The 11,065-nt window shown below is 32.6% G+C and overlaps 1 protein-coding gene across 1 annotated transcript in view; it reads right to left on the bottom strand.

Annotated features, from left to right (window-relative positions):
- Positions 1 to 8,823: 8,823 nt before the first annotated feature.
- LOC107449852 (retinal Mueller cells isomerohydrolase) overlaps positions 8,824 to 11,065 on the bottom strand; it is a 21,093-nt gene continuing 18,851 nt past the window's right edge. Inside the window, exon 10 of the mRNA XM_021146926.3 lies at positions 8,824 to 9,128. Coding sequence (XP_021002585.2) covers positions 8,971 to 9,128 — 158 coding nt within the window. The 3' untranslated portion in view covers positions 8,824 to 8,970. The remainder of the gene's footprint in view (positions 9,129 to 11,065) is intronic.

Raw genomic sequence — 11,065 nt, 5'->3', positions numbered from 1 at the left:
ACAGTTATATACAGTATAAAAGACCAATCGCGCGTAGAAACGCAAAAATGTTAGGATGATGAGAGTTAAAATTGAACTACCAAAAAAGGTTAGACGATGACGGTTAAAACATGGGCAGATGATTAAAATATGATGAATAGTTAGTAAAACTTTACAGGTGTTGCATTGGGGTGGAGGTTCCCCAAATAACAAATGTAAGTGTGTCAGCCGAGTGTGGCCGATTCGGAGACGATTTAATTTTACATCTGCATGCCGCAGACTCAATACAGGATAAGGGTTAAAATCTGTTTTTATTGAGTGCAACTTGTTATAAATTTTTAGATCCCATTGTTGTTGCCAAACAGATGGGATGAACTGTCGAATATAAGTTTTTTCGTTGTTTCATAAAGTAGTTTTCATATTCGTCTGTTAAAATTTTTTTAATCCTTAAATCTTCTTTGTTTTTCATGGGTATTCCTATCATTAGTTGAAATGGCGTTTTGTTTGTACTGGTGGAAATTGTACTATTTATAAATCGTTGCACATCGTTTACGTGTTTATACCAGTCCATTGGATTATCGATGGATAACTTTGTGAAAATAGGAATGAGAGTTTCGTGCAATCTCTCGACTTGACCATTTCCACGAGGTACTCCCGCAGTAATAAAAATATGTTGAATATCTTTCTCTTGACAATAGTCCTTAAATTCTTTGGACGCATATGCATCACCACGGTCTGATATAATTCTGGTGGGATTACCAAAAGTTGTCTGTTGTAACCGCTTCTCTAAAGCAGCTTGAGCACTTACATTTTTGACGGGATAAAGCCATACAAATTTTGAAAAACCATCAATCGCAAAAAAAATATGCTGATATTTCTTTTTTGTTGAAGGCGATGAACCTATAAAGTCAATGTGGTATGTACTTAAAGGTACATCTTCCTTAGGAATCGGGTGTAAGAAACCTTTCTTTCCACGCTTTCGGTTGCATAGAATACAGTGAACACAATTCGCTAGGAGTATTTTCGCTTTTGGACCAGGAATATAATAGTTTTGTTTAATAGCTTCTTCAGTTTTAGTGAGTGCGTAATGTCCCTTACTATGTACTTCTTTAATGATATCATTTTGCATCGCTTCTGGTAATACTAAAAGATTCCTACCATTATCGTATTGATAAAGCAATATTGTCAACATATTCCGGTTTTCACAGATGGCTCAAAATGTCCTGGCTATGTAGGCTGTGGTATTGTTATTGCTGACGACACCTACAGTTATAAAATACCAACGATGTGTTCCGTATTCACCGCTGAGGCAGTTGCAATTCTGTTGGCATTAAGGCTTATTTCAGCTAGTTTGAATCGAAAATACTGCGTTTACTCAGATAGTATGAGCGTGTTGCGTCAACTCAACCATTTTGACAATGAAACTCATCCCATTTTGTGTTTTATACAGCATTTGCTATTTAATCTTCATAAAAATGGTTTCGATATTTTATTTTGCTGGGTTCCAAGTCACGTTGGAATCCCATGCAATGATTTAGCCGACACAGCAGCGCGATCTGCTACTACTACTTTAAATTTATCTATACCATTCTCAGATGTAAAAATACATATTAAAAAGTATATAAAATCTTTATGGCAGCAGCAGTGGGATAACCAAGTGAATAATAAGTTGCACGCTCATAAGTCAAATTTGGAACCCTTCCCTGTGTTGCGACTACGTAGTGCAGATGTTAAGCTTACCCGTCTGCGAAACGGACGCACCAGACTGACCCATCTACATTTGTTGTTTGGTGAACCACCTCCTCAATGCAACACTTGTGATGTTTTACTTTCGATTCACCATATTTTAATCACTTGCCCGTATTTTAACAGGCATCGTCTTGCCTTTTTTGGCAGTTCTATTTTATCTATGGGAGATTTGTTAGGTGACTCTCATCATCCGAACATTTTTGCATTTCTACATGCTATTGGCATTTTAAATTGTATATAAGTTTATTCTGTTCATGAATTTATTCATTTTTAGAAGGATATTCTTTCTTTTATACTATTTTACTGTGTTTTAACTTTGACGTGATTTTATTCCAATATTACCGTTGATTGTTTGTATATGATTTTATCAATTTTTAATTATATTTAGGAAAATAAGTATGCACTTCAATTTTGACATGTATAAACATATTGTTTGGCGCAGCATGTCCACATTTGGATTTTGTGCCATTAAACTCTNCAATTAATGTTTTAATAGTGTTTATTTGCTCATCCTCTTTTTGGGCAGCTGCTATTTTCATGGTTACCTCATCATGCTGAATTATAAGAGCAAAATTTCTGCTTAAGGCATCAACATGCTTCATTTGTGTAGCAGGCCGATGTATCATATCAAAGTGAAATTCCTCAAGATACAACGCTCACCGCGCAATTTTAGGGATAATTTCTTTTTTATTCATTGTGCTTTGAAGAGCAGCGCAATCGGTTATAATTTTAAACTTCACACCTAAGAAATAGTTTCGAAATTTTTTTAGCGCTTCAACTATGGCAAGAGTTTCTAATTCATAGCTACTATATTTCTCTTGTTGTTGGGACGTTTTTTTACTGAAATAATGGATTGGATAAAATTTACCATTATCTGCTTTTTGAAGAAGAACTGCTCCGAAACTAAAACTACTAGCATCCGCATGAAGTTCTAATTCAGAATTTTGTCTATATAAATGAAGGACTGGGTCATTCGTTAAGGCTATCTTGAGCTTTTGAAAAGCTTTATGTTCATTATCGAATCTAAAATCAGCATTATTTCTAAGCAAATCACTGATAGGTTGGGCTATTATACTGTAATTTGGAATAAATTTACGGAAATATCCTGTTAATCTAAGGAAATTCATTAATTGTTTATGTGTTTTAGGTTGGGGGTAATTTTAATTCAATTGTTACATATGCTTCATAGTGTAATAACATTTGTGTAATAACAAATTGTGATCGGTGGCGTGTCCAAATACTGGGTCGCGTGCCATAAATATCACGCGTGCCATTGGTTCGCCATCCCTGCTAGGCATTCTATCGACCGCTTCAAAAACTGACGTTTCTTAAAATTTAATTCTAATCCGTACTCAGAAGCCATTTGTAAAACACGTTGTAACTTAGTGAAACCTTCTATTTCATCTTTAGCAGGAATAAAAATATCATCTAGGTCAGGGGTGAGCAACCTTTTTAATTAACGGGCCAATAAAAATTTTAAAATTTTTTGGTGGGCCGCATATAAGGTAACACTTATTAATAATTTACAAAACTTTATTTGTACTAAACATTAGAATAAAAAAATATAAAATTGAAAAAAAAAGTAACGATTTCATATACAAACAAGAAAAGAACAATAAAACGAATTTACTTAAAATTTTTAATGAGAAATATGGCACTGTTTTTTCGATACAAGCTGATCAATATCAGCCGGAATTGATGAGGTAGCTACAAGTGCGCAGCTTTCTCATCGTGCATCACTCAGTCTTGATCGGTGGTCATTTTTGATTAATTTCATGGTTGAAAATAATTGTTCTCAAACATACGTACTTCCGAACAGAGACATCATTTGCTTTGCATTTTTCGTCAAAAGCGAAAATTTCTGAGGGCTCACATACGATTTATAAAAATTTTCGATGAAATACATTTTTTAAATCGGTATTATTCTGCATGTCAGTCACTTCCATTTGAAAGTCTTCTGGAACTGTATCCACATAGATATTAAATGGCGAGGAAAACATTTTCATGGTAACCGCTGTCTTCTCAGCTTTGAACATTTGGAATCGTAATTGAAATTTGTTGATTAAAATGTCTATATATTGTGCGTATTTTTGAGAAGTAGTAACGTTTTCTTTTTCAAAATGAGACACATTATTCTGCAAAAAATGTTGTTTCCACAATTTTAATTTTCGCTCAAAGTCCTGAATTTTATCATACAAATTGTGAATAAACTGTCCTTTGCTTTGAAGTTCCACATTAAGACCATTGAGATGCTAAGTCATGTCGATAAGAAACCAAAAATCGAACATCCATTCTTTATTACCAAAATGAGGAAAGGCATATCCTTTCATATCCACGAACAATTGTATATCGCTTTTTAAGTTGTATACTCTTTTTAGCATTGCACCTCTACTAAGCCAACGTACGTCGGTTTTAAAAAACACGTCGCCATATTCAGTTTCTAAATCTTTCAGGAATTCTTTAAATTCACGGTGATTTAACGCGCACGACTTTATAAAATTGATTAATTTAGTTATTGGTACTGGGACATTTGGCAAACTCAATCTTTTCGAAACACAAATTTTCCTGGTGAATTATGCAGTGGTTAACGAATATTTCCCTTCCCGTGACCTTCTTAATGTCTTGAAATAACCTTCCCGATACTCTTACCTTCATGCTTGACGTTGCACGTGATCCATCTGTCGATATACCAATAATCTTTTCTAATGAAATTGAAAATTTTTCAAACACAGCCTTTTGTTCATCGTGCAGGTCTTTGCCGGTTGTAGTCCCTTGCATTGGAATCAGTGAACACAATTCTTCGGGAATATTAAATTTGGTGTCAATACCACCTAAAAATATAGCAGGTTGTGCTGTATCGCTAATATCGCAACTCTCATCAAGTGCCAAAAAAAAAAAGAACAGTATTCGAATTTTGCAATGCGTTCACGAAGCGTTGTTACTATGTTCTCGGACAAGTCTTCAATTCTCCTTGCAATGGTGAAAACTAATGTTTGAAATAATATTTATTTTATCAGGAAATACTATTTCTGCAACAGCAGTCAAACATTCTTTAATCATCTCTCCATCCGCAAAGGGTTTCATTTTTTTTGCCAGTATTTGACTGACAACAAAACTAGCCTTTACTGCCGTATTTGGTAAAATAGCTTGATTTTTTTTAAAAATCGCCTGTTGGTTTCCCAAGTTTTTCTCCATTTTATTAAACTTATCTATCCGGAGTTGTCCTGTTAAGTTTTTATATTGTTGTTCATGTTTTGTATCGTAATGCCTTTTTATGTTATATTCTTTTAATGTCGACACAGTCTCTGAGCATATTAAGCATGTAGCTTTATCTTTGATGAAAGTGAAAAAATAATCAAATTTCCACTTTTCTCGGAAATGCCTGTGCTCAATCGCAACCTTTCGTTTTTTTGTTTGCTTTTCCGACATGCTATTATGGATTGCACTCACGCCTTTCAAGAGACACAAGAATTGCTAGTTAACAGCTTACCAGTTTGACTGATTGTGTGACAGAAGGGTCGAGTGCCTCGAATGAATCAATAAAATGCATTTATCACGGAACGCACATTTATTTATAATCAACAGGTTTACGCATTATAATTATACATTTCTAGCATTAATTGCAATATCAACGACTTATAACTTTCAGACATAACAACGTGTGTCATTCGCCAGGAATTGGCCGGTAGAGTGTTTTTATCTGATAGTGTTCACAGACAAGTGTTTCCGCTTCAGCCTCACTTTCTAACTGCGGCAAGCCAGTCTATAGGTGGCGCTACAACACAGAGATGGTTGCAAGTGCTGCCGCCACAGAAGCAAACACAAACAAGCACAGACGCGGCGCGTTCGTATTGCATGTTTGAACAAGTCGCCGACAAGTGAGTAACTCGTCACAAAAAAAATTTCGATTAAGTATGTACTACCATTTTATTATAAATAATTTTTTAGCAATACGATGGGTGAATGGCCCTAAAAAGGGCCTTTCAAATTTCCACGTTCAAACGCTCTTCGATGTACATATGTAATTATTTCGTTATTTGTATATATTCTCTAATTATTATTCAGTTTTAATTTCATCATATGCGTATTTATTGTTCAATGTAATCACTTTATTATGTGTATATATTTAACCCAGACTGCGCCCGTGTTGGCGCCAACTAATTCTAAACTGTTTATCTCATTTATATGCAGAACGCCTGCACGCCCCCTGACCCCCTTTCCTCCCTTATTGTTTTCTCACTATTCGATGAAAGTGTAGATAGCCCTGCGTGCTAGGAGCACTGAAAATTAAATTTTAAATCGGTAAATCGGATAAAATAAATTCAATTTTAGAAATGCTTGGCGGGCCGCATGCTGCTTATCCCTGATCTGGGTAAATCACTAAAGTTTTATCTCTAATTAAGATCTCGAAACACATGCACAATATACCTTTGAAAAACACCAGGGCTATTTGCTAAACCAAAGGGTACTTTTAGAAATTCGTATTGTCCGTTATGTGTAATAAATGAAGTGTATTTACGACTATTTTCAGCAGCTTTTCATCGCCATGATGAAAAGCTGCTTTCAAATCTAAACTGCTAAATACTGTAGCCTCACCTAACTGATCAATTACATCTTCTAAAAGGGGTAGGGGAAAACGATCTCGAACAATTTTTTTGTCCAATTTACGAAAATGTACACAAACACTTGTAGAATTATCGTTTTTTTTTTTTTGCATAAAACTAAAGGTGCACATGTTGAGCTATCGGAATTTCATTTGTTAATATTATATTCCTCTTAATATTTGTTGTTTTAATTTGCAATGGCTTATAATTATTAATCAAAAGAGTTAAATCCTGCTTTAATTTCTTATTCAGTATATGCCATAATTCGTATTCATTATGATCAATGACATTTGAGATCTGAGTTAAGAAAGAAAAAGCTTCTAAATTATTTGAATATTTATTTGACTGAAAAATATCGGAAGAATAAAAACAATTTGAAAGAGAGGCGGTTTATGATTGTATTAACGTTAACTGTTTCGGGGATAGATGCATTTTTAACAAATAATTTACCTTTAGCAAAATTGATGTCTAAACAATTAAGCACATCCATACCGATTATAAAATCGAATTGCATTTTATCAATAACATAAATATTAGCATTACGCATAAAATTATCTATATCTATGTTTGTATTAAACCAACCAATGGGGAAATAGGCTCTTTGCTTATTCCAGATAAAATAATATTGGACAATTAGAGGGGGATAGGAGGAAATTTTTGATGTAATACATCACTACACATGGTTATTTCACTGCCTGTGTCTATAATTGCATTAATTTTACTGTTAAATATTACAATATTTTTATCAATACGAGTTAGTTGAATTATTTGTACGTTTCTTTCGGTACATTCATGACTGGAATGACCTGATTTATTACAATTTCTACACTTTTTGATTAATTGATCACATTTTCACTTATATGCCCATAATTGTAGCAGTTATAGCATTTTATATGAGCCATATCTTTATTTTGATTCGGATAATTCAAACCAGAAGAAAAGGAAGATATCGAATTTTTGTTGAATTGGAAATGTTTTGGTTTTAAAGATTGAATTCTTATTAGAGGTGTCTACTTTTTTTCTTATTATTTGCGCGTTTTCGTATGTTTCTAGCTTATCAATCAGTACACTTAATTCAGTTATTTGGTGTAAATCATCCAATAAATGTTCGCGAATATCTGACGGTAATTTTCTTCTTACTTGGTCAACGACCATATATTCTTTTAGCTTGTCAAAGTCTTATTTTCAAACCGCTAATGCACTCGTCAAAATAGTGGTTTAATTGATATGCAAAATCTCTCCAAGAAACATTTACTTCTTTTCTATGGAAAGAAAATTTCTGACGGAATTGTTCCGGGGAAAAAATAAAGCGTTTCAGAAGCAAAGTTTTAACAAAATTATAGTCTGCAGTTAATTGTTCCGGCTCTTGAGCAATTATTTGAACAATGCTCAGTGGGAGAAGTTCCATTAAATACGTGACGAATTCAATTTTATTTATATTTATTCTGCTTGCTTGTCGCTCAAATAGCTGTAAATAAGTACTGATATCGGTTACGTTGGCATCAAAACTTTTAATTAGTTTATACAAGTCATTTGTTTTTAATGTTCCTGTTGCTGGAGTCGGAGTTCCGTTTTGCCGATTTAAATTTTCCCCTTTAAGCTTTTCAAGCTGAATTTCCTATGCTAATTTTTCTTTTTCGGCAGTAGCTTGTTCCAAGCGTTCCGAAACAACATTTTCGAACACATTTTTCGTAAATATTTCATCATATTTAGTATCGGAAGTAATTAGCTGTGTTATATTGATAATTTTAGAACTAGGAGGAAGTGTAACCCCTAATTCTTCTGCTAGTTTTAACAGATCTTCCTTTCTAGATCTGGACAAGAAGCTCATTATTTTATTTTTCTCTATTAATCACACTGAATGATAGTCAGAAAACATAGTACTCACAAATTCGTAATTTTCCTTTATCCAATTACAACGAACTCTTCTGACATCAAAATATCAGGGATGCAGACCGAGCTACTTCAAAGTATACTAATACGAAATAACCAGTTCGTTAAACATAACAAATAAATTTAATAACTTTGGAAAAATAACATAAACTTATTGTAGATTTAAAATTTGTCACACAGACATTTTATGATAATAGTAAATAAAAGTCTTTTTGTTTGCCACACAGGCTTTTTCAGTTTCGTTCCGACACAATGATTCACAAAGAATGCCTGAGTCTCTCCTCTCACTTAGAGTAGAAGTAGGCTCTCTATCTCCCTTACACACACACATATATATTGTACGTGACTATGCATGTGATAAATTTGCTTAGTATTATATTATGCGTCAAATACTTGTACTTTGAAAATTTATAAGTGTTTAGTGTTTTGCACAAACGTTCGTTATATTTGTAGCCAAGTAATAAAAAAAATATATATATAGGAACTCGGAACTCAAATACAAAAGAAGAATTTAAAACCTCTCAGTTCCAAAAGAACAGGTTGCCGGGCTGAACTCATTAACATTTTTAGGAATCCCATACATCTTTATATACATCTATAATCGTTATATTTCAATTTTATTAATTACAATAGCAGTACAAAAATACATTTGCTTTCAAATACACATTTAAAAAAATTATTTTCAATATTATAAAATAATTCTGGAACAAAATATGTTGCATGTTTATAGAGCTTTATATGCAATTTAAACTTTATCCACGAATATTCCGTGAAATGTTCCAGGAACAGAAGATTTCGCATGAAATGTTGCTCTTCCAATTTCCTTCATAGTTTTAGCATCCAAAACAAGCAAGGAAACTTTGTTTTCATCCCCTTCATACGTAAGTGAAGCCAATAGAACACCTGTAACAGAAAATAATAAATATAATAAGTGTGCCAAAATAATTAGTACACATTTTTCGATCCCTCATCGAAATCTAGCTCCCTACAGACAGTGATGAGTAATCAAAATTTAAATTGTTCTCAAAATATAAACCAAGTGTTAGGTGTTGTATAGCCTGCTTCTTAGTCTCTTGTGCCAAAAACTCAAAACTAATAAATTTTTCAATAAAAAGAGGAGCATCGAAAACAATTGCACAACTTATGAATTAAACGAATGTTTTGTTTCAGATCGTTGATATTGGAAGATATTAAATATTTTTCGAATATAATAAGAATTAATTTGATTAATTTAAATATTTTTCGAAAATAATAAGATTTAATTATAAACAGAAACAATGTCTGGATGAAACTCTCTAATGAGAAACACAGGGATTAAAAACATCAGAACTTTTTTGATTGCTGGAAAAAAATAGAGATTCTTCAGTTGAAAGGTAAGTATTAATTAAGTAAGTATAAAGGTAAGTAAGTATTTTCTTTCAGCTTTCTCCACCTTCATTCATTGTTTTTTTTTTTTTTTTTGATAAGCAAATTAAAATATCTCTCTAATATAGAATAATGATAGTGGAAAGTCTTAGAAATAGCTAAATATTATTTAAATAACAAAATGAGTATAAATAGTGACAAGTTATTTATTTTAAAATCTAAACACTCAACAGTTCAATAAACAAACGTACTTAAATAAATAATAATAATTGATAACCAGTCTGAGCATAGTGCAAGGTTGAGAATGCTCATCATTGGGATGTAATCACAAATGGCATTATTAATAAATAAAATAATTATTTAAATTATTGTTTGCATGAAATTATCTTTGGGTAGGCTCATTTTATAATTTTGTGCAAAATGTTTTAGAATGGCTTTCAAAACTAACTGATGATGATGGCTTTCAAAACCCTAGGTGCAGCAAAAAGTGCAATGATGATTAAGGAGCCTATACTTTCGTCTGATCTAGACAATTTGAGATTATAGTATTCAGAATGTGGCTACACTCTTTATTTTGATGATTAAAATTCTATATTCATTAAAGAAAAGTATGTTTATTCAAATCACATTTTTATGTTTGATTTTAGTTGACCTAATTAATTATTATGTTTGAAGTTGACCGTCTAATACATCAAAATTGGTTTTTAAAGCGGGAAATATTTTGAGCTATAATTGTTTAAGTTGCTATTATTCCTTTTACCTTACCCTTCAACATTTGAGGTTGTTGCGAAGGATTTTTTCCAATTTTAAACTGAGCCAGAAAATTTCAAAACAAACGATTTCTCATTAAACTTAAAAACGTGACAATGAACTGCGGAAACTAGTAATTGGTGCACTGGAGTACTAGTAATTGGCGTACCTGGTCAGAAAGGCCACCTCCGTAAATGATATGATTACAAACTGAATCAAAGGCCATTGATGTTAAAATTATTTGGGTTAGTAAACTTGATGTTAGATAGTTAAATAATATTGTGGAAAAAGAAGATAGAAAGGATAGCACAAAACAGGGATAACACGGACAGGTAATAACATATACGCTGGGCCGGATTAACCTATAGGCACACTAGGCACGTGCCTAGGGCCTACGAAATTCAGGGGCCTGCGAAAAACTTGGGAGAAAAAAATTTGTTGACAAAAATAATTTAGCTTTAAAAACAACAAGTGTATTTTGCACAAAATTATGAAGATACAAATAAAAATATAATATTTTTCGGTAATAAATTATTTTGCAGAATCTTATGATCTAATATATTACTTTTTTGCGATTTTTGGATTCAACGAAATCTTGTATTATGCTGTCGAATTCCAAACTACGCAAAATGTCGTATTCAATAGACATAAGTGCGAGAGATGCCAAACGATCTTGATTCATTGTTGAACGCAAATAATTTTTTATAAATTTTAATCTGGAGAAA

Source organism: Parasteatoda tepidariorum, chromosome 10 (assembly GCF_043381705.1).
Source record: "Parasteatoda tepidariorum isolate YZ-2023 chromosome 10, CAS_Ptep_4.0, whole genome shotgun sequence".
In the NCBI taxonomy this organism is placed as follows: domain Eukaryota; kingdom Metazoa; phylum Arthropoda; class Arachnida; order Araneae; family Theridiidae; genus Parasteatoda; species Parasteatoda tepidariorum.
This window is presented reverse-complemented; position numbering and strand designations above follow the sequence as displayed.